The sequence below is a fragment of the Cervus elaphus genome, chromosome 22, assembly GCF_910594005.1.
Source record: "Cervus elaphus chromosome 22, mCerEla1.1, whole genome shotgun sequence".
In the NCBI taxonomy this organism is placed as follows: domain Eukaryota; kingdom Metazoa; phylum Chordata; class Mammalia; order Artiodactyla; family Cervidae; genus Cervus; species Cervus elaphus.
In genome coordinates this window covers 3,918,215-3,942,002 of record NC_057836.1, presented here as the reverse complement: position 1 = coordinate 3,942,002, position 23,788 = coordinate 3,918,215, and the positions used below count along the sequence as shown (strand labels likewise).

Sequence of the window (23,788 nt, the reverse complement as noted above, 5' to 3'; positions counted from 1 at the left end):
AGCCATTTCTCCGAAGAAAGACAAACGGCCCCCGAGCCCGTGGAAAGATTCTAAACATCACTAAGCACTGGGGAGATGCATACCAGAATCACAGTGAAGAGACATCTCCCGCCCACCAGGACGGCTGCGATCAAAACAACAGAAAATAGCAGGCGTGGGCAAGGACGTGGGGAAACTGGGACCCTCTGCATTGCTGGTGGGGATGCAAAACGGGGCAGCAGTTGGGATGGTCCTCAAAAAGTTAAATATAGAATGACCACAGGACCCAGCAAGTCCACTCCTAGATGTGTACCCAAAAGAATGAAGCCAGGTGTTCAAACAAAAACCTGCACACAAATGCTCGCAGCAGCACCAGTCACAATAGCCAAGAGGAGGAAGTAGCAGAAAGGTCCATCGGCTGATGAATGGACAAACAGGATGCGGCCTCTCCAGACAGTGGAATATTATTTGGCCATAAAAAGGAATGGGGCACAGATACAAGCTCCATGGATGAACCTCCAAAACATGATGCTCGGTGAAAGAAGCCAGACACAAAAGGCCACGTGTTGTAGGATCCCTTTGATAAGAAACGTCGGGCAAAGGCAAACCCGCGGAGACGGAAACAGCTGGGGGAGGGGCAGCGGGGCGTCCCCGCTTCATAGCTGCGGGATTTCCACCTGGGCTGACGGAGAAGTTATGGACTCGACAGAGGTGATAGCTACGCAACACTGCGAATGCACCAGGCGCCACGCAACTGTGTACTTCAACCGTGGAAGTGGAAATTTTAGGTTAGACACAATTTTAAACAATGCTATCTGTACACGGGACTTGCACACCCCGGCCGTGGGTGAGATGTGTGGAAGGGGCTGAGAGGGGCCTCGCCCGGCCGACTCCCTGCCTGTGGCTGTTCATCTGCTTCCCCCAGGGTGGGGGTGATGACAGAGGACGGGGACAGGGCCCCAGCCATCCCCCAGATGCCAGCGTGTGCCTTAGAGGTGAGACAAGGGCTTCCCAGGTGCCTCAGTGATGAAGAACCTGCCTGCCAATGCAGGAGACCCAGGTTTGATCCCTGGGTCGGGAAGATCCTCTGGAGGAGGAAATGGCAACCCACTCCAGTATTCCTGCCTGGAGAATCCCATGGACAGAGGAGCCTGGTTGGCTTCAGTCCACGGGGTCGCAGAGAGTCAGACACAACTGAGCAACAACAGCAGCAAGGGCTTCCGAGAAGAGAGCTGCGTTGCACCCCAGAAGCATAAGCAATCAGAGACGGTTGATAATTCAGAAATGATTTCAGAGCTGTGTCCTTTAGAATGCGGGGACTTTTTTCCCCCTAAAGATATTCAATACTCCTATTCTGAGCACCCACCTTGGGCCACACAGGCCTCTGCAGTCTCAACCCTCCATTGGTGGGATGAGCCTTGCCACCCTCACGTGACAGGTGTGCAGATTGGAGCTCAGAGAGGCTGGGGGGCCCGCCCCAGGCGACTCCGCCAGGCCTCCGCTTCCAGAACTCAGCAGTGTGGCTCAGAGGACAGCACATGTGCGTGCTCAGCCACTCAGCCGCGTCCGAGTCTTTGCGCTCCCACAGACGGTAGCCCACTAGGCTCCTCTGTCCATGGAATTTTCCAGGCAAGAATACTGGAGTGGGTTGCCATTTCCTGCTCCAGGGGATTTTCCCCACCCAGGGACTAAACCTGGGTCTCCTGCATTGCAGCAGATTCTTTACGCTTGAACCACTGGGGAAGCCAACGCACCAAGCGCAGCACACAGCTGGAGCGTAACACAGAAGATGGCCTGGGGTGGGAAACTACCCCCACTTTTCATTCTCACAGCACAGCTTCCGTCCTTCCTGCGTTTAAAATCCTCCAGGGGGACTTCCCAGGCGGCCCAGTGGTTAAGACTCCGCACTTCCACTGCAAGGGCCTTGGGTTCAATCCCCGGTCAGGGTACCAAGATCCCCCACGGCACACGGTGTGGCCATACATAAATAAGCAGATAAATAAAATGAAATGAATCCTCCAGGTCACTTGTTAGTTGATCGAGGTTTCTGGGCAGCTTCTGTGGCTGGCGTTCGAGATCTGGCCACCAGTCTTAGCACCCTGCCCGTCCTCCTGCCACTGACCTCCTTGAGCAGGCCTGGCCCCCCACACCCCAGGACTGTTCCTTCCGCCTGGAAGTGGGGATGCTGCAGATGTGAGAGACCAGGGAGTTAGGAAACCAAACTGTCCGAGTGGGAAAGGGGAAGAGACACACGATCGCTAAATAACTCGTGCCCTGCAGGAGACAGGAGGGCGGACACAGGCCGCATGCTGGGGTAACTGGCAGTTTGCGGGTGCAGACAGGCTAAGGGGACTCTTAGTAAGCGAGATGCCCCACTGGGGGTGGGGTGGCTCTCACCCTCCAGGAGGCTGCCCACCCTCAGCTGCCCGCCCAGGTGCCCCGGGAGAGGCTGGCAGGGCAGCTCTGTGGGGCCCTGAGCCCAGAGAAGCTGGGCGGGGCGCTCGTGTTTCAGTCGCTGACTTTCCATGGAAAATTTTGCTCCGGGCTCATCCCCTCTGCTATCCGGGGGGCCTCGGGACACAGGCAAATGCCAGAGGGAGTGGGCAAAGCTGAAAATCCAGAACTTTGCTCACCCCAGCCAGGGCCAGTCCCACGGGTTGGTGGGGGCAGTTTGGAGGAGGAAGGTTCAGGCCCTGCAGGCAGGAAGCCCTCCCCGCTTCATTGCGGGCGGTGGACAGGGCTATCCGGTCTCAGACCAGAGGGTGCTGAGACCAGCATTGGCACAGGAGGCAGCTGCCCCTGAACTATTAGAAGATCTTTTACCCGCCAGAGCGGTCCAAGTGGGTGGGACCACCTGTAGGATGAGGGGTTCCAGTGGGGGTGAGGGGAAGGCGTGCTGCCAGGCAACTGACGGGCGGCGGGGTGGGGGGTGGTTTGCAGGGCCCTTACCCAGGCTATGCACCTGGCCACGCTGTGGGGAGGGGTAAGGAACGTGAGTGCTGGTACCGGCCAGCTTGGCTCTGCCAACCTGGCCAACCCTGGCTCTGCCTTTTCCCGGCTCTGAGACCTCAGGCAAGCTTCTTAACCACAAAGGGCCTTAGTTTCCACATCTGTAAAGTGGGAGTAGTAACTGCACTGGTACATCACAGAGCTGCCCGGAGGGGAGCATGGGTCGAAGAACATGGCGCGTTGTAGCTGGCCTGTGGGGAGAGGTCATCGGCGTTAGCCATTAGTAACCAACCCTCACAGGCTGAGGCTGCACCCGTCACTGGCCCTCTTCACTGAGCCCCCAGGGTCCAGTCCCCTTGTGGGGACCAGGGAGAGAGCAGCTGTGGCTCTCGGAGGACCAAAGCTTAAACCAGCAGCTCTGCAGCCGGTGGGTGCCACATCGGCTACTGCACCCACCCACCGAGGGGTTCATCCCTGGACCAGCTCTCCCCTCTGACCCAGCAATTCCACCCTGGGGTCTATACACCCAAGAAAACCGAGCACTTATGTCTGCCAAAGGACACGCATGCAGGTCTCCAGCTCAAACTGAGAATAACCACCCACCACCACCAGGAGAATGACAGGAAGATTATGGCATATGCACCCCGCGGGACGAGACCACGGGTGACGAGACCACAGCTGACTCTCAGACACCATGCTGCGTGAAAGACGGGACAACACAAATGCTCCTACATAGCAGAAGCTCCAGTCCAGGTAAGACTCAGCATCAAGCCAGGAGTCAGGAGAGAGTTACCCTTGGGTGGGAGGTGCTGGCTGGGGGGAAGGGGTACACAGGGGAGCCTCCTGGGGGCTAGAATGTTCTCTGTCCCGAGCTGGGCAGTGGTTACACGGGTGCCCGTGTACATAGACATACTTACACTGTCCGTTTGAGATTTCTGTGTTTTATGTAAGTTATACCTCAATAAAAAGTAAGCTGTTGCAGTATAGCAAGTCCTCTACATACAAACCTTCAAGTTGTGAACTTTCAAAGTTGTAAACGTGCCTGCCAGCCCCTGGGTGCCAACTACTGTGCTTTCCAAGGTACTGTGAAAGCGTTAGCCGCTGTGGCGACCCCACAGACTGTAGCCCACCAGGCTCCTCTGTAACTGTAAAATTAAAACTGTCTTTATTTTTTGTGTTTGTTTTTTATGTTCATATGGTTTACGTGAAAAATATCATAAATCTATTACAGTACAGTACTATATAGCCAGTTGTGTTAGCTGGGTACCTGGGCCAACTTTGTGGACTTAAGAATGCACTCTCAGAATGAAACTCCTTCGTATGTAGGGGTCTTACTGCGTAAGACTTTACTGGGCTGGCAGAACAAGGCAAGAATGAAACTCCAAGTTTTCTTACAAAAACTAAAATAAAAAAACACCCTTAAGAAATAAAATGTGAGTATTAGACGACACCCCTGGCAGTCCCGTGGTTAAGAATCTGCCTCGCAATGCAGGGGGCACAGATTCAACCCACAGTCAGGGAACTACGATCCTACACTCTGCGGAGCAACTAAGCGCTCAGACCACAGCTAAAGAGTCTGTTTCACAACGAAAGATCCTGGCACAACTGAGACCACAACACGGCCAAATATATAAATATTTTTAAAAACGTGAACCTTAAAGATGATTCCTGTGTGCTTGAAGGCCGCTCACCTCTCCTGCAGCACAGGCTTGCGGGGGCAGCTGTGAACTGGCCCCCTTCTGCAGGCGGAGCTGGGCCACAACACGGCCCAAATCCATGCTCAGAAGCCCCAGGATCAAAGGGCACCCCCAGCCCGGCTCTGCTTCTGGCCGGCCATTGCCTGCCTGCTTGCCTGCCTACCACCCTCTGCCTCTGCCTAGACTCTGTCCACTGATGTGGCCAGCCTGTGCCCACAGGGTCCTAGTCCTCTGGGAACCCTGAATAGGGAGGCAGGCTCCCCCAGCAGCTCCGGGGGCAGTAAGGAAGGTGGGCACAGGGACCCTGAGGGCCCTGGGGGTGGAGGGAGCCCTTCGTTGGAGTTGGGGGTAGTGCATGAGGCAGGGCCTGTTGCTCTCGGCATGCGCCTGGGCAGCACTGGGGCCGGAGGCAGAGCTGCCCACATACTAGCTGTCCTCTGCCAGAGGAGCCGGGCCTGGTGCTGACGGGCAGCCTCCTCCCAGCGCTGCCCCACTAAGACCCCTCTCCTGCCATGGCCCAGCCTTGGGGCTCCACCAGCGTCCTTGCGAAACAACCTCAGGGATGCTGAGGACCCAAGAGGGGTCGACTAGGGGGAGCCAGAGTCTCCCCAGTGCTCAGGACTAGAACCATCCTGTCCCTCCCCATCCCTGTGTAGGATGCCCCTGCTGCGCTCAGGAGACAACACCCTCCAAACCTGCCCCGGCGGCTAGTACCCTGGACTAAATCCTTCTTGCTGCTGGACTCAAGGTGGCATGAGAGCCTGCTGTGTGCGGGACTTGGCTCAGAGTCCCCCGAGTAGTGGGGAGGCGAGTGTTATAACAATAATAGTGATAGCCGTTGTTGTTATTCCTCAGAATGAGTACTGAAAGGTCCAGAAGGTCCAACCACCTGCCCAGGAGCTCAGGGAGGGAAGGAGGGAGGGAAGAAGCCTGGTCCCAGGTTGTCGGTACCTCATCGCCTCATCCTTGACCCTCAAAGACAGTTGGAGGGTCACCTATCCACCTGGAGAACCATCCTCCCCCATCGGTCCCCAGGGGCTGCACTGGGGGCGCTGCAGAAGGAGGCCCCCACACTTGTGCCAGGTTGGGAGCGGGGTCCAAGTCCCCGGCCCTTCCCACGCCGGCGGCCTCCCCTCGCTGACTCACTCCCCACAGTGCGCTCTGTCCCGCCTGACAGGCCCCGTCCAGCCTCAGTGGTCCCCATGGATGCCGGACGGACCCGCGAGTGAGCAGGACGTGTGCGGACATCCACCGGGGCCTCCCATGGACAGGGACCCCACCCCTCGCACAAAGAGCAGGACACTGCTGCTGACATACCCTCGGCAGGGCAGGGACCCAGGCGCACCCCATCTTCTCTTTGACTCCTCCAGGTCGATAGAAAGCAGCTTGTGACAGTGAAGGGCAAGGAAGTCTGGCGTGCTGCCGTCCACGGGGTCGCAGAGTCAGACACGACTGACTTAGCGACTGAACAAGAATCTTGCCACTTTACACACTGTTGAGTCAATGCCCGCCTCCGTATGAGGTCTAGCACTGCAAGCCCCCAGAGGTGGGCAGGGTGCTGTGATTATGGGGGGAGGCCACCCCAAAGTGCTCTCCCCTGGGCCCTGATCCACTGGCATCCCTGTCTTCCTGATGAAAAAGCCAGACAGAGATGGTGCCACTGCCAGCCCGGCCCATGTGACGGAATAGCCTCTCAGGCCCAGAGGAAGCCTCAAGCCATCTGATCTGTCCACAGGGCCTTAAGGAGACAGCCACAGATGTTGCCGCTGGGCCCGGCACCTCCACATTGGCATGCTGCTTCACCTACAAATTCCCCGATGCCCGACCCCGCAAACCACAGTCTGAGACAAAGATGCCCCCGCAGAGGGCAAACGCCCGCTGCGGCAGGGACCCCCGGCTCCCCCCTCATGGGACAGAGCCACGGCCCTGAGGCAGCCTACCTCCCCACCCCAGGGTTGGGGGTTAAGCCTGCCCTGAACCCACCAAAGGATCCTGGGAACGCTCTGGAGCCCAGGACTGGGGCAGCCCTCCATGGGGGGCTGGGAGCCAAGGACTTTCCGGAACCCAGACCTCATGACTGAGCCCAGCTGGGCCTCCACACCCCCGACCCCTCCCAGAGCCACCGGAGCCAGGTGGGGTCACGGGGGGGGGGGGGGCGGCGCGGACCTCTGACCCCTGCCTTCCCCCTGGGAAGGAAGCATGTACCCGTCTTGGGGAGGTGAGCAGTGAAGAAAGGGTTTCCCCGCAGGCCACCAGCCAGCCGGCCACCTCTTCCCTCTGGGAACGCCCATCCCACCCCTGGCCTGACCCTATGCCCCGCCCCCAGCATCAGTTGGGCGTGGCTTCAAGGCCTCAGCCCAGAGCTGGGCTTCTCATTGGCCCTGGGTGCTGTCAATCATGAGGCTGCCACACCCCTTATCACTCGGGTCACTAGCTCTGTGTTCTGCCTCTGCACCTTCACCCTCGGGTCCTTCTCGCAGACCTACTGACCTCCCCACCTCAGAGACCCTCCTCCGAGAGGCCTTCCCACCCCCCTGGCCCCCCAAGAGAGCCAGACTCTAAGCCTGACCCCTCCAGCTTTTCCTGAGGCCATGTGGGGCAGGGTCTATCCACCACCGCCAGCTGGGGGAGGGGGTCCCCAACAGTGCCTGGCACCCAGCCAGACCTTGGACATGACCCCCTTCCCTTCCCCAGCCCTGCCCCCAGGACCCTGGGAGGCAGGGACAGGCTGGCTGAGCTGAACCAGATCCCGCCTCCCTCCAGGCCCCCAACCCTGGCCTGGCCCTGGGGGGCCCAGCAGCCCAGAGCTCCTCCAGCCCACGCTCCTAGCCCGGGGCGCTTTGTAATTCTTCCTTCTCGGGCATCCTCCGGCAAAATATTTGAAGAATGTTCTAATTATCTGCGATCAGCCAGGGAGGTGAGCCTGGGTCCACTTGTCCAGGAAGTAACTGGGCAAATAACCTGGGAGGGAGGCACCTGGCCCCCACGCCCACCCACCGCTGCGTCCCCGCCAGCCTCTCCCTCAGGTGGCCAGGGGTTGGCCCAGAACTTCCCAGCCACAGATGAGCCGGAAGAGGTTCTCATTTCTGGAGCCCAGCAGGGCCCTGAGGGGCAGAGTCGGGGTAAGGGACTCCTGGTGGCCTCAGTGCTCCTGCTTGTCAAATGCGGACAAGAATGTCTTCCGGGTCAGGGGCCACTCTGCAGACCCCCTGGGTCCCCATCACAGCCCCAGAGCTCGGCACCAGCAGGGTCCCCACAGCCTTCCTTGGTCGGATGGATCAGGAGAGAATGGAATAGCAGGTTAGGAGGCTGGTGCAGCCAGTGCAAAGGCCCAGGGGCACACAGGCCACCTGCCCCCACTCTCGAATCTGCCTTGAATCTGCTCATCTTCTTCCCCTGCTGGGGTTCTAGGCCAGCTTGAGGGGAGGCATGTGGCTTGGGGACGTCCCCAGACTTCGTGAAGGCCACCCCAAGGCTGCTCTTCTGAGACTCAGCTTTCTCATCTGATAGTAAGGCACAGTCAGCCCTCTGCTGGCAAACAGCTTCTTCCTCTACTGGGTCAGGAAGTGCTTTAACCCCCTGGGACAGTCAGGGGGGCGGGATGTGCAGAGGGCTGGCTTTACTGAAGTCTGCCTGGCCATCTGAGGCATCCCCTCACCTGCCCAGTCAAAGGGCCTGCACCAGAAGGGAGGAGGGGGCCACAGGACAAAAAGACCGCCCTTCCCGAGCAGCCTCCTCCCCTGTGTCCCACGCCATCTGCAGCAGGTCTCTTCAGGGTGGGCCCTGCCAGCCCCCTTTCCAGAGGGGGAGACTGCAATTCCGAGAGGACACCCTGCGGGGAGCTCCGTGGTGGGGGTCAGGGAGGAGGGGTCCCCGCTGGCCCCCCACACCACACCCAGGCCTCAGTGTCCCATCTGCACAGGGGGGCTGGGCAACCATCTAGGTACCTGCAGCTGGATCCTAGAGCCTTCTCTGGGTCGGGATCCTGTGTTCGGGTTCGGCTCAGCCCCTGACTCTCACTGGCCCCTGGGAGCCTCAGCTTAGCCATCCGTCCCCTGTGGGGAACGGCCCCCGCTAGCAGGAGGGGTCTCCTGTGGGCTGGCTCCCTGTGCCCGGGTCCGCGGGCTGCAGTCTTTCCAGGCCACTGCCCCGCTGAGCTCGCTGCCCGCAGTGTTCCCGGGGAAGAGAGCGCGGCGTCCGCCCGCTCCCTCGCGCCCGTGGCGGGCGGCGGCCCCCCGCCCTCCCTGCATAGCTGGCATTCCTGGCTTGGCATCAGGGACCCCACCCTGGAGAGGAACTGGGTGGCCTGAGCGAGAGCAGGTGGCAGGCAGGGGGTCCTGGGCAGGGGCTACAGCCCCCAGAGGCGGACATGCACAGCCCACGCCCTCCCAGACCCTCCCTGGCCCAGGGAGCTGGAGGATCTATCCAGCCCCCATGTCAGCCAAATCTGTGAAGTCCAAACCTCACCCAGTCACTCAGGACATTGACCTCTGACCTCAGAAACGTCCAGACCTCTGCTGGGCGTGTAGGCCCTTCACAACACTCCTGGGTTCTGGCCACATTGTGCCAGCAATTCCCCTTCCCAGCCACCCTGTCTCCTCCAGCAGGCAGGCAAGATTCAAGGCCCAGCTTGACGCCCTCTCCTCCAAGAAGCCCACCTGGGTCTCTCCTCCGTTCTCCCCTCCTCTGCCCAACATGGGTGCATCGAGGCCAGGCTCCTGAGGAGGCCTTACGTCCTGAGGAGGGGCTACAATTCAGCAGCTCCTGTCTGCCCAGGCCACGGCCATGCTTCCTGCACCCTCTGCTGTGCCCAGACCTTCCCCAGGCCTGAGCCCTGACCTTTCTCCTCACTCTCTGAAGTACAGGTGGGGATGTTGATGCCTAGAGGTGCCCGGGCACCTGAGGCCCCACGGTGAGCTGAGGCCTGAGCAGGTATGAGGCCCTGATGCCCCAGATCTGTTGGTTGCGGGGGCGCCTGCAGGCCTAGGTGACCAGGAGGCAGTCTGAAACCTCAGGACAGACGGATGGACGGACAGGTGGGCGGAACAGGTGGGAGGAAGCTGGCAGGCCCAGCCGGCCCATGGCCAGGCTGGGAGTCTGGGCGCCTAGTGGCTGGGCCAGCGCCGCGGCCTTCCTGACCACCCTGGACACGGTCTGAGCAGCAGGTCTGGGGGGCTCACTCCCGTCAGACAGTGGGCAATGAGCCATCCCCTTGGGGCAGACAGCGAGGTCCAGTCCCCACCCCGGGCACCGAGCCTCAGGCCGGCACCCCGGAGGGTCCCTCTTCCAGGAGCAGCTGCGGGCGGGGGCCTGCCTTGGCCGCTCGGCATCTCCGAGTGACGGTGAGCCTCAGCGAGCCCCACCCGCCCAGGCTCTCCTGCGCTCCGGTCTGCTCTCCCCAAAGCTGGGCACCTGCTCTGGGCCAGGCGCCGCTGCACAGCACCCTCGCCACCCCCATCTCTTTAAAGCAGCCCTCTGTTCTGGACTGCTCCCACCAAGCAGTCCTGGGCCACCGGGGCCTCTCCAGCCAAGGACCTCCCAGGAGCAGCCCCTCCACCACCCGCTCCGACCCCAGCAGCCTGGCTGTAATGACTGGAACAGCTTCCTGGGGCCAGCCCCCTCAGGACACCTCCCTGAGCTCAGGGCTCCCCAGGGCTTGGCCCAGGCGGCCCAGGCCCTGAGCACTGGCCCTGTCTCCGGCAGCCCGCCCCGGGTTGAAGAAGGGGCAGGACCTTGGCCCCAGCCGCCCAGCCACCTGGCGGGGGTTTGGTCTCAGAGCCAACAGCGGGCTCTGCAGCCTGTCTCCCCACTTCTGGCTCAGTCCCAGGCCCTGTCCGTCCCTTCAGCATCCTTCGGCTCCTGCCATCCCCTGCCCGCCCCCCACCGCCCCCCCTCAGAAGTTGCCAATCTGAGCAACTACCACAGGGTGGCCCCGGGAGGGATCAGCCAGAGCCTGCCCTCCTGTGCCCACTCCTGGGGCAGAAGCCAGACGTCCAGGGGGACTCCCCCAGCCACTGGAGTCATCAGCCCTCAGCCCCTGCCTGCTCCTGGAGCCAGGCGGAAGGAAATCAAGGAGCAGGGGAGGTGGCGGGGAGGGTCTGGTCCCTTACACAGCCCCCCGGGGAGCTGCGGCCAGGAATGAAGCCCTGCCTGACCACACTGAGCCGGCATCTCCAGGCCGCTGTCCTCGGGGCCCCCTGTCCCCTGGGAGATGAACCCAGAGTCCCTGTGTGCTCTGAACCCCTGGGAACAGGGGAAGTGGCCAAGCCCCAGGTAGCTGACAAGCTGTGACACCAGCTTCACCGCCAGCCCTGGGCTCCTGGCCTGGCCAACCCCTGGGCACACGACCTGGGGCACCCCCAGGCCACTGCCATCCCAGCCCAGTCCTTGGACCCGAGGCTCAGGAGGGTCACCGTGGGAACCTGGGCAGGCAGGACCCTGAGCTCCAGCCCCCGGGGGCGGCAGCACCATGAGAGGCGGGGACCCTGCCGGGCGGGGCCCGGGGCCTGGTTCATGGGGGCTGCCTGCCACAGGGCTGTCCGGGGCCGCTGGGGACAGGGTACGCAGGACAGGCCTGGGAGGATGGGTGCAGGGAGGGGATGGATCTGGCTGCTTCCAGAGGGGGTGTCAGCAGCCCCTGGAGACTCCCACTCTCTTGCCAGTCACCCTGGGAAGATGGGGGTCTGGGGAACCTGGCTGTCATCCAGCCCCCCGGTGCCAACACACCTGGGGCCGGGAGGCCTCTGCCCGCACTGGGCAGGGGGTCCTGACCTTGCTGGACCCCCGACACGCAAGCCGCCATCAGACCAGCCGACCTGTGTGTACTGGGAAGCAGCTGAGAACCGAGCACCACGCTGGGCGCTGGGGGAGCAGCGGTCAATCCCACAACCACAGGCCTGGCCTCTCGGAGCTTGGGTGCTGACAGGGCTTCCCTCCCACACTCGGCCGCCCAGGAGCCCTGCTGATCTGCCGTCCCCGGGCAGCCCTCCCTCTGATGCTGGCCGGACCAGCCTCCAACCCTCCCCTACTGGTCACTCTGCACCCAGGGTCTTCCCTTAGGAAGGAAGCCGTTCACCCCTGCCCTGCGGCTCCCTAGGCCTGGGGCCCCCGCCCTGCCTCCACGCAGCCCTCGCCCCCCACTGCCCCACCCAACTCTAGCCAGGGCCACCTCCTCCCCGTCCACCCCACCCTCCTCTCCCGGTCATCGCGCTGCCACAGACACCATTCTCTTCTCCGGCACATTCTCCAGGACCCAGGTCAGAGGTCACCTTCTGCTCTACCTTCACTGTTGATGGATTAGGGCTCCTGCTGTGGGTACCACAGGGCGTGGCCCAGTGATGCAGAAGGAAGGGGGCTTCCCAGTTACCGCTGCACACATGACCAGTATAGTCAAAGCTATGGTTTTTCTAGTGGTCATGTATGGATGTGAACGTTGGACCATAAAGAAGGTTGAGTGCTGAAGAATTGATCCTTTTGAACTGTGGTGTTGGAGAAGACTCTCGAGAGTCCCTTGGACAGCAAGGAGATCCAACCAGTCCATCCTAAAGGAAATCAGTCCTGGGTGTTCATTGGAAGGACTGATGCTGAAGCTGAAACTCCAATACTTTGGCCACATGCTGTGAAGAGCTGACTCATTGGGAAAGACCCTGATGCTGGGAAAGAATGAAGGCAGGAGGAGAAGGGGACGACAGAGGATGAGATGGCTGAATGGCATCATCGACTCAACGGACGTGAGTTTGAGCAAGCTCCAGGTGATGGTGAAGGACAGGGAGGCCTGGTGTGCTGCAGTCCGTGGGGTCACAAAAGGTCGGACAGAACTGAGCAAACAAACAGCAACAGCACGGCTAGTCGTGTCCCCCTGACACAGAGGCTGAGTGGGCATCGCTGGTGTGGAGATGAGCTCGGAATGCTGGGGAGCCCGCCAGCTGATGGCGGGAGGGCTGGAGGCCGAGAAGGGGTCCCTGAGCATCTAGGCCCATCACCTGGAGGGAGAAACTGAAGCCCAGAAAGGGGCAGGGTTGCCCACAAGGCTGCTCAAGTCCATGGCACAGGGCACCGTACACATGCTGACCCCACAGAGGTCACAAGCTGGCGAGCTAGGGCCACCTCCTCTCTGCTCAAGCTGGTCTCAGAGGAGAAAGCTTGGGGCCCAAGGCAGGGAGAGACCCAGGGCAGGAAACTGAGGCCTTCTTGGCTCCCTGCACCCTCTGGGAAAGCGGCCCTGCTGGCCCCAAATCTGAACGTGGAGGCAGCCCTCACTCGGAGCCACAGAACTCCTGGTCAGCAGACAGTGCTAACCAGCTGGGTTAGTTGGTTTCTCCACCCATGTGAGGTTACAGGCAGCGAATTAGAAAGCAGGGGAATTTGTTGCAGGCAGGAAGCCTCCATCAGCGGGACCCCTTGAGAGGCAGCACAGAACCTAAGGGTCAGGCAGAGTGTGTGTGTGCGCTCAGTCGTGTCTGGCTCTTTGTAATCCCACGGGCTGCAGCCCATGGGGATTTTCCAGGCAAGAATACTGGAGTGGGTTGCCATTTCCTTCTCCAAGGATTCTTCCCAACCCAGGGATTGAACCGGGGTCTCTTGCCTCTCCTGCATTGGCGGCCAGGTTCTGTACCAGCTGAGATACCAGGGAATCTCAAGAGTCAAGCAGATTCAGCTTCAGTCTGGGCTCAGCCCCACTGAACATGACCTAGATAGTTACTCCGTGTTCTGACCTTCAGGTTTCTCCCAAGTTGGGGGGGGGGGGGGGGTCCTTTCCTAGCTCCCCTTTCTGGCAGGCCAGGAGGGAACAGATTCAGAGCAGACCCCAGATGTGAGAGTGAGCCTTTCCAAGGAGCCCTGGTCCCACAGAGGCGGAATGCAAAGCGCTGGTCCCCATCAGGGGCCCACAGAGCAGGTAGTGAAGGAACTCCTATTCAAAAGCATTTTTCATCTGTTTTGCAGCTTGGTTCACTGAGGGCCTAAGTCCCGGCTCCAGATCCCTTGGGAGCCTTGGCAGGTGCTATGGGAGGGTGAACCCAGGCCCCAGCCAGACTCCTGCCAGGGTTTGGCCCCTTCACAGCTCCAGTGGGGCCTGGCACTGGGGCTTTCCAGCACGAGGAATACCTCTGGCCCAGGAGGCACATGGGGAAGGGTCGGGAGCAGGGGTGGCCTTGGTAAGTGGTTCCAGGAAGGGATGAAAGCCCACAGGTGTCACTGGGCTGGGACCGCCAGGACTGCTGACTTGGGCTCCTCCTGCTGAAGCTGGGGAGCCGCTTGCCGGGCAGGGCCACGTCCCCCCGGGGCCTGCTCCAGGCAGCTGCCAGGCTTGAGGGTCTGTGGCTGCAGCGGCCACTGCAGAACTGCAGTGTCTTCCACTCACAGCCTCAGACCGAGCCCTTCTGGCCTCAGAGGACACCTGCTCCAGCCCAGGGCTGGGCGAGGCTTCGGTGGGCAGGGTGCCAGGCCTCACTCAGAGCTCCGCTGCTGAGGCTGCGGGATGACCTGCCGGGGGCCTCAGCAGCCCGTCCACGGAGCAGGGCGTCTACGCCACGTGGCTGCCTCGCACAGAGGACCACGAGTGTGGGCTTCCTTCCAGGCGAGGCCTCTCCCCGTCATCCCTGAGCATCCCTCCTGCATCTGCTTGTATGCCTCCAGGCCAGAGAGCTCACTGCCTCCCTGCCAACCATGGGGCTGGCCCAGAAGGTGTGGATGCCCTGCCTGGGAGGCAGGACTGGGAGGGGGGTGCCTGGGCAAGGGCAGCGGCTCCTCCGTGAGGGAGACGGGGAAGATGGGGAAAGGGAAGAGTGCGCGCACCTGTGCCCACCCCCCTCTCCCGCCGGTCAGCCTGAGGGGAGGCCCCCACCCCGAGCCAGGGAAGGAGGACAAATGGTGGTTTTGTCCTTGGCCAGCGGGCGGCCCGCACCACACAATGACCCTTTCATCGTGCTGAGGGAGCCCTGGGCCCGGGTTTCATCTGACAAGGGAGGGCGCCGGGCTCCCGTCCCCTTGCTGGGGAGTTGGGGGGGAGCAGAGCCCTATCTGAGCTGGACCCAGGGCCCCACAACGTGGAGGCCTCAAGAACCAGCTGAAGCCCTGCTATCGGCCCCTGGAGGAGCAGGGCCCCGTGAGGTTAGGGGCTGCCCGCAGGCCGCATGGGACAGCCTGTTCTGGGTACCCCAGTCCTGAGCTGACCAGGCACCTGCCTCTCCGCAGTTAGGACCTCCATCCCCCACCCCCACTGCTCCAGCGCACGCCCAGCAGCGCCTCACCCCGGGGCCCCAGAGCCGCCGGGCTCCTCTCCCTGTTGGACCAGAGCTGGCAGGGCTGTCATCCCGGGGCCTGGGTGACCTCAGCAAAGGGTCTCTCTACTGGACCCTGGCATTCATGTCTTCCCACCTCAGGAGGACGCTGTGAGGCTCCCTGGAGAGAAACCCAGGGTGAATGTGTTTGACAGTGAGTATTATTCCTTCTTCTGGGAGTCTCTCTCATGCTCCTGTTTAGTCCCGGCAACTCCTATTGATCCCTCAAAACCCTGTCTACATGTCACCTCCTCGGGAAGCCCTCCGAGATACCCTAGAGAGTTCATTCCTCCCTCCTGAACAACTACAGCCGCAGGGCTCCCCTCTGTCATGGGGAGCCTCCCTGCTCCTAATAAATGCAAATGACCCCATCTTCTGAGCACTTACTATATACCAGATACCCAGCTGAGTACATCCCTGCATTTGCTTGTTTAATTCTCACACCCGTCTGAGTTAATGTTCCTCTGGACACAGCTGAGGTTATGAGATGCACCCAGGCAATACGGGAGCTGTGAGCCCGGTATCCGGGTCACCATCAGGCCCTTGGTCTCACAAGGACCAACAGGGACAGCTAGTCAGAAAATGGGCCCTTCTCCTGCGGGCCTCAGTACACTGCTGCAGGGCCTAACGCGGCCCCAGGAGGAAGCTTGTGGGAACCCACCTTCCCCGTCGGCCCTCCACCCCGCACACCGGGGGTCGGAGGAGCCACGTCCAGGTGCATGCTCCCCCTGTAGTGGCTGCGGGGCCTCACACTTCGGTGTCTCGAAGTTCTCTGCGATCAAAACGCCTCTATTTGGGTATCTTGAGCTGGGGTCCCTTGGGGGCTGAGATTTTGTTGAGACCCCCGGCTCCCACCGCCTGCGTGCACACCCCTCTCCAGAGTCACAGGCACTCTTGAATTCCAGTGGCGTGTGGGCCTGACCTGAGCCTGCGAGGCGCCTGATGACGACACGCAGACTGGGGCCCAGAGGCCAGCCAGCAGCGTCCCGCCCGCACCTGGACAGACACGGTCTCCCAGGCTGGGAGCTTCTCCTCCTGACCCTGTGGCCCTCTTCTGCCCCTGCCTGGGCTGGTGATGCCCTGGGAGTGGGCCTGATTCAGCAACCCCCACCCCCCAGGGTCATGCCCACGGGGCCTCTGGGTCTGCGGTTGGCACCACCAGGAAAGCCACAGCGGCAGAGCCGGGAAGAGGCCAGCTTGGCAAGGCAGTGGAGAGCGCCCCTCACCCCCCACAGCCAGGTGGTCGGTGAGTAACTGCCCCGTCACCGTGACTCACCCGGCTCCCCAGAGCGGGCGGTCACCATGAGAAACTCCTCCCGGAAGGTCTGGGGGGGATCGCTGCAGCCAACCCCCGCATCTGGGAGCAGGAGGCCGAGGCCGGAAGGGACCTGCCTGGGACGGCGGGCCAGCCTCGCCCTGGCACGAGGCCTTGGCCAGGCCCCCCTACCAGCCAGCCGGGTGCTGCGGGCCCTCCCCTCAGCCTGGGGTCTCCCACCTGCCCTCCCAGAGACCCTGAGGACCCCCACGGGCCCCGAGAGCGCCTGTCCTGATGACACAGAAGAGCAGCCCTGCCCGGATGGCCGGCTGGCCAAGCTCAGAGTCCGGCAGGGGCTCAGGGCTCTTCCAGGCCAGCACACCCGTCCGACCAGATCAGTGGCAGCGGCCCAGGCATGCGTCTGGGATTCGCTGTGCGCGGACCACAGCCCGGGACGGGGAGCTGGGAGAGCAGCCCAGATGAAAGGGGTAGGATCAATTGTCCGCCAGTGCTTGTGATCCCAGCCATGGATGCCTTCTGGAAAGTTCTCTGGAGCAGAAAGACGCCTCTGCCCAGGGCCCCTCCTGCCCCTGGCATCTGCGGATCCCACAGCGCTAACTTACTGCTGACCCTCAACGCTGATGGAAGGACTTTGCATCGCTGCGCCTCACCTGCCGCCTCATCTGCATTCAGGCCAGGGCGTAGACACCCCGCAGGATCTTCTCACACACTCACCTTCGTTTGCATTACTGAGGCCCTGCTCCCACCCCATGGCGTCTCACACCCCTAACCCTAACCCAAGTCAGCCCTGTGCCCACCAGCAGGTGGGGAAACCCCAGAGATGCGGGGGCCTCCCTCGCTCACTCTTGGGAACCCTTTCTGCTTCTGCACCCCCCCACCCCCAGGGCTGAAGACCAGCACCCCACTGGGGCGGGGGTGCTGAAGGCAGGGCAGGGGGCAGAGTCTGTCTGACTGCCCTCCCCACCACCACCCACCCCAGACCCCCAGCACTGGCCCAGGAACGTTCCGGAAAGCTGTCGCCAGAGGAGAATTTCTGCCAACAAAGCTGGCAGCGCACACTCTGAAGTGTGTGGAGCGAGCCTCTGTGGGCACAGATGGTCGTCACTGCAGGCCTGGATCTGGGGTGCCAACCCCAGTGGAAAACTCCAGGTCCGTGGAGGTACACTGGCCACCACCTGCCCCTGAGCCCCTCAGCTGCAGCCTGGGCACCCCACTCTCATCAGCTCCTGAGACCGGGGATGAGCCCCCCGCCCCAGCTTCTTGCTCCAAACCACCCTGGGAGGACTCCTGGTTTCCCATCCCTGGACACCACCGCCCCATCAATGCCAGACCTCAGCCAGCTGGCCCCGAAAGTGATCTGTTAAGCAGAGTAGCTGCTGATTCTCCAGCAAGGCTTAAGACAGACACGCCGGGGGTTCTGGGGAGCAGGAGCCGTCTCCACCTCCCACCTCTGAGAACTAGGGCTTGAGATTTCAACACCTCCCCGAGCTCACCCCTATCCCCGGAGGGACGACAGAAGCAGGACTCTAGCCTGGCACTTTGCTAGCCTAAGTCCCCGACGATCAGGAGGTCCCCTCCCGGCTCTGCGCCCTGCCCAGGGCGGCCTGCCCCCCTCCCCGCTCCAGGCGATGCCTCCGCAGCCAGCCGGGGCTGCCCGCCGGGCCTGGAGCGCTCTCTGCGCCGGGACCTTGTAATTATGTCCCACAGCCCGGGAAACCGCGGGCCTCGCAGCATCTGGCTGCGGTTGCGAACTTTTGTTTCAAGATGCGCGACTATTTATAGAAGGAAAACTGGTAGGATAGTAATTTCCTAGGAGCTGGAGGAGAAATTGGCTGCGTCTCTATTAAAAGGGGGTGGGGGCGCGGCGATTTATTAGGACTGCGGCCGCGCGGGGGGCGGGGGCGGCACACGGAGCCGGGAGGCAGCGGCTGCCCCCTCCGGCCGCGTTAGGCGACCCCGGACGTGGCCCGCGTGTAAAGGAGCGGGAGGGGGAGGGGAGGCAGCACTGGCCCTGAGGTTTAATCAGTAGCATCCAGCTTCAGTTCCCCCAAACGGCGGTTCCATAAATCAAACGTCTTTTTTAAATCGGAGGCCAGGGCATATGCGTCCCATTAGGGAATCCGGCGAAGCCACCGCTGCGCCGACGCGCCCCTCCGCTCCCTGGGCCCGGTCGGGCCCTGCCCGGAGCCTCCCCGAGCCCGGCGGGCGCTGCCCGGGCCGACGCGCACGCGGGCCCACGCGCCTCGCGATGCCTTGCCCGGGACAGCCGGGCGCACGCGGGCACTGCGCGCCCCGCCTCGCCCCCGCTGAGGGTCCGGCCGCTCGGCGCGGCACGAAGCCGCGCGAAACCTCGGCAAACTCGGGGGACAGCCTGGGTGCTGTCTGGTGAGACGCGCTGGGCACGTGTGCGCCAGTGTGCACGCGGGGCAGCGGGCGTGTGCGTTCGGCTCTCTCGAGGGTGGCACGGCCGTGCGGCCCGCGTGGGTTTATCTAGGAGGGGGACCTTCCTGGTTCAGGGCATTGGCTGGGACGCGCCGGGGATCTTGGCGCTGCCCGCGCGCCCTCCAGACCTCGCGCTCGGTGCTCGCAGCCGGTCTACCGGCGCCGTCAGGCCTCCAGCGGGCCGCCCTTTCTCTGACATCAAAGCCAGAACCTCTCACTGCTTCAGTCCCCCCCCCACCCCACCCCCCCCCCCCCCCCCCCCCGCCGTTCCTCAACCTTGGTGGCTGAGCCCGGCGAGGAGATCCGAAGTATCCCGGCTCCCGCGCGTGCCGGGCACCCGGCGCCCCGCCCCAGGACCTCACCGCGGCGTTCCCCGCGAGCCCAGCTCCGCAGCCGGAGGCCCAGGAGGGGGCCCCGCCCGCCCGCCCCGCGTGCGGCCCGCGGCACTCACAGGTAGCTACCGCTGGACAGGATGAGAAAGAGCTGCGGGCAGTACACGGAGAGCAGCGCGCTGCGCGGCGACAGCAGCAGCATGGTGGGCCGGCGCTCCCGGCGGGGCCGCGCAGGCCCCGCGGGCAGAGCGCGGGGGCCGGCTGGGGCCGGGGTCTCCGGGGCCCTCCCCAAGGCAGGGCGGCGGGACGGGGCGCTAGGGACCCGACCGCGCGGGCCCCGGCGCAGCCGTCGCCCGTGCCCCGCCTCCAGGGCCTCGCATCTCGCCGGGGCTGGGGCTGCGGCGCGCGCTGAGGCTGGAGGGCCCGGTGGGGGCGCGGGCCGCGGGTGGCGGGTGCGCCTCGGCCGCCGTCCGGCCCTCAGTCCGTCGATCGGTCGGAACCAGCTCTGTCGCTCGCTCAGCCTCACGTCTTCAAGTCTCCTGAGGCGCCCAGCTGCCATTGGACGGGCCACCCCTACATCCGCCTCCTCCGCGGGCGGGTTTTTTTAAAGGGGAGGCTGACCGAAGCGTGTAGCGGGTGCCGCCTCCAGGGCTTGCCCAAACCGCCCTGGCTCGGACAGCTCCCCCACCGACTTCGGCGAGCCCCACCGCTCGGGTCCGCTCTGGAGGGCGCACCCGGGGGGCAGGCACGGCGGGCCAACCGCGCGGGGGCGTGCGCTGCTCTGGGGTGCTGTGCGAGGCGCCGTGTGCGCCTGTGTGCATGCACGTGCCTGTGCGTGCCTGCGGCGGCGTGGGCGCGTCTGTGGGGGTGCAGGTGTGTGCGCCCAAATGCACTGTGTTCGCTGCTCCTCTGCCTGCGTGCGCCCCTGGGTCTGGGGAGACTGGCTGTGGGTCGGAGGCGCTCACTGCCATGGCCGACCGGGCCCAGCGTGGTAGGGCTCACCTGTGCACCAGCGCACCGGTATCTCTGCAGGCTCCGGCCTCCCAACCTCTTTGGAAAGCCTGACAATGGAAACAGCCCCAAACAAGTGCACAGAAGCCCCCAACCCTGGCTTCCCCTACCTCACTCTTTTGCCCTCCTCTGAGGGGTTGGTTGGGACAGGTGTGGGGTGGAGCCAACCCAGGAGAACACACTTTTCTGAACTTCCAGTGGTTGTTTTTTAAAGCCCCAAACAAAAAGATGGTTTTGAGTCCCATCTCCTATTGTCTGCCAAGCTGGGGCTGCATATGAATCTCTCGATGAGGTGTAGATCCCTTAAGCAGGAGTTAAGGCACAAAGAGAATGACAAGGAAAGAGGGGCCTGTGCAGTGGGGCCAGCGGTCCCAGAGGGAGTGGGTTTCCTGGCTTCTAGAGCTGGCACGGAGACTTGTCCCCAACACCCAGGAGGAGGGTCCCATCCCTCTGGGCCCTTCTGCCTCTCCTGAACCCCAAGAGCAGGGGGAAGGCAGGAAGCAAGGTCGCTCCTGGGACTTCACGACCCCAGTTCCAGGGGGCAGAGGGTGCCCAGACTCCAGACCGCTCCTCCCGGGCGGCATCCCGCAGGTTGCTCAGTCTCAGAGCCATTTGTTTTGAAATGGCCCCAAATCCAAGTGGGGCCTCGATCAGCAACAGGATTCCAGGGGCTGAGCGCTCCCCCCCTGCCGGCCCAGGGGTTCCCCCAAGTCTGCACGTCTGCACTGGCATCGGGGCCGTGGGGCACGTGTGTGTGTGTGTGTGCACGCACACACACGTGTCGAGGTGGGGGTGAGGGAAGCTCCCCTGAACATTCATAAACATGGGGGTACAGGCTGGGGGAGGCGGCTGTGATCATGGAATAGTCCCCCCAATACACACGATCTCAGATGTTTACTTGGAACTTGTGTGACCCTAAAACCCCCACTCCTGAGATTTGTGGTCCTGGAGGAGTCCCCGGGTGCCTACTGTGATGTCATTAACAACAAGAAAGGGTTGACTTGACTGGGACCTCCTCCACCCCTAGAGCGAAGCCCCCCCATCCCGGGGACTGACCTTCCGAGCACCCAGGGCAGGAGGTGCAAGTGTTACCCCAAGCTTCAGATGAGGGAAGGTGAGCTGGCAGGTGAAATAGCCTGCCCAAAGCCACCCAGTGAGGTGTGCTGGGGGTGGAGCCCCAGACCTTTCCTTGGGCACCAGGCTTCAGGGCCTCGAGCCCCGTAGGCCACATCTAGCCCAGCTGCCCTCCTCCCCATCTCGTGCAGCCCCCTCCCGCTCCAACAGGTGCTCCATCGATGCCATGGGGGCCAGGGCTGAGTCCCCTCCCCCTGGCGGACCCCAGGGTGACTCTGGCTTCCTGGATGTGCTTCCACAGGGGTGTATGCAGACCGGGTCTTCTCGCCCCTCCCAGGATGGGTGAGTGTATGTTTTACGGGGCACGCCAAGGGGGAGGAGTTCACCCTCCAGGGCTCCTTGGTGCGGGCGGAGGATAGAGCTGGGGCCACTGCCCGGCTGTCTCACGCGCTCCCAGGGAGGTTGGCACGGGTGCCTGGGCGCACTGACTGGTCTCACTCCCTGGGTTCTCTGCACGGACACCAGCTGCCATCCTACCCAGGGCAGCCAGAGCTTCAGTCCCATTGCCAGAGGGGAGAGGGGGACTCAGGAAGGACTGGGGGTCGGGGGACCCTGGCCCCAGCTCTGGGAGCTCAGGCTGGGCATCCCCTTCAGCTCCTTCCACTGTCCCGGGCTGGGGAGGTGGTGGTGGGTTCATAGAGCTCTTCCCGCAGCTGGGGGAGGGGTGCTTTCAGATGACCCCCGCTGAGGAGTGGGTGTTAGGGACACGGTCGTGGTGCCTGGCCCAGCTCTGCCTCTCACCCTTGAGGACAGTGGCTTGGCCTCCCTTGCTGCATCGTTTCCCAGTCCTTACAATGAGAAGAGCAAAGGTCTGGCACAAGGCCTGGGTGCTGAGGATCAGGTAGCAGAAGGCAGGACCCGCGGGGGTTGCCTATTACTTTATGGGGCACAGGAAGGGTAATCCCAGGTGCTACCTCCCGGGAGGGTCAGGAAAACAGTGCCTCCTCCCCGCCCCCACCCCCAGTACACTCAGCGCACTGAGCGCTCACCACCCATAAACAAACACCCAGGGACACAGCCTGCACACAGACCCACAATAAACAGAGCCACCAGCAGCCGCAGACACGCCCGCCCAGGCCTGCAGAGCTGAGGCTGGGACAGGGCGCTTCCAGGCTGCCTCTGTGGCCACTGGCCTCGGTCCCTACCGGCCCCGGGCCTCAGTTTCACCATCTGTAAAATGGCAGAGGAGACGACGGACCGAGGGGCGTAGATCTGCTTCTACCTCTCCGCCTGGGAGGCCGCGGCTCGGCCGGCCCTCCCTCGGGGCTGTTCACTGGCTCTGCCCGCCGCCGGCACCGGCCTGCCCTCCCACCGTTGGCGGCGCACAGTAGGCTCGCAGCGCGCGTCGGGGCGATGGAGGTACACCGCACCCCCGTCACGGTCATCCTGCGCGCCCCCCACCCCGCCCCCGACTCCGAGCGAGGCCGAGACAGATTCTGTCTAAAGGAGATCGCAGCTCAACAGGTAAGGACTCGGCTGGCTTCAGGAATGTGGAAATACGACTCGGAGCAGCTACTGCAGCGAGCGCGGCCCGCCGGGCGCCCGCCCGCCCGCCCGCCGGGCCGCGCGAGGGGGAGCGCGGCAAGAGGGGGCCCGGCCGAGGGCCCGGGGCGGGCGGGGCCCGGACGGAGCCCGAGGCGGCCCGGCCGCCCGCGCGGCCCGTTCCGAGCCAGCCCGACGAGTTGTCAAGGTAATTTCAACACGTCCGGGTGATGGATAGAGACGAAGTGCTGCGGCGGGGGCCCAGGCCTGCGCGCTCGCTCCTGGGGGGTGCGCCCCCCGCCCGCTCGGGGCCCTCGGCCGCCCGAAGCCCCCCGCCCCCGCCCCGGCGCGCCCTCCGGGCGGCGAGCGCTCGGCCCGGGCTCCGCGCCCAGCGCAGCCCGGGGGAGGGAAGGCGCGTCCCACCCCCGGGGCCTGGAGCCCAAACAGGTGAAAGTACGCGCCGGGCACGCTCGCCGCTACCCGCGAGCCTGGCCGCCCGCGCGTCCGGCTCTCCCTGCCCCAGCCCTGGGCAGGGCGCCCCTCGCGAGTACCCGCCGCTCAAGGGGCTCAGCGGCGTCTCCGCCGGGCCGGGCAGCGAGTTCAACACGCAGGCCAGCCCGGGATCCCCGAGAGCTGCCCGACCCCCCTCTCCGGTCCCCGCGGGGAGCCCCTGGAGGCGGCTCCCACCGGCTGCTCCCATTCTGGGTGCCCGCCCCTGCCCACAGGGCTACTCACCCGAGCTTCACGTAGAGAACGCCAAAGCAGAGAAACACGTAGAAAATCCACTTGCGAAAGTTTCTGTGCATGATCCAGGGAGGGGGGCTGCGCCATAGACCGCGGCGGCCGGAGGGGACGCGCGGGCCGGGCGAGGGACGGGCAGGAGCGGGGGGCTTCGGTGGACAGCGCTCAGCCGGCGCTGCGGCTCCGGCGGCCGGCGACGCGCGGGCACTGGGCGCGCGCTGCCACCATGGTGAGCCCGGGCCGCCGCCGCGTGCGCCTGGGGGAGTGACCTGGGCCGGGGGCTGCAAGCTCGGAGCCGGGCTGAGTGACCGCGGGGCCCCGGGAGCGCCGGCGGGGGCCGGGGCCCGAGCGCGGCGGGCGGGCGGGTGCTGCCTCCGCTGGGCGCAGCAGCCTGGGGCCGTGCGCGCCTCGCCGAGCGCCGCGGCGGCCAATGTGTCCGCACTTGTCGGCCTCCCCAGGTGACTC

General features: G+C 63.6%; 1 protein-coding gene across 2 annotated transcripts in view; it reads right to left on the bottom strand.

Moving 5' to 3' along the window:
• Positions 1-23,788, bottom strand: part of WNT7B (Wnt family member 7B) — a 54,283-nt gene extending 30,495 nt beyond the window's left edge. The window contains exon 1 of one of the 2 annotated variants that reach the window (XM_043882271.1): positions 23,318-23,788. In XM_043882271.1, coding sequence (XP_043738206.1) covers positions 23,318-23,388 — 71 coding nt within the window. In that variant the 5' untranslated portion in view covers positions 23,389-23,788. Of the gene's footprint in view, positions 1-19,074; positions 19,542-23,317 lie in introns of those variants that run through there. The other variant, XM_043882270.1, reaches the window with a different exon arrangement.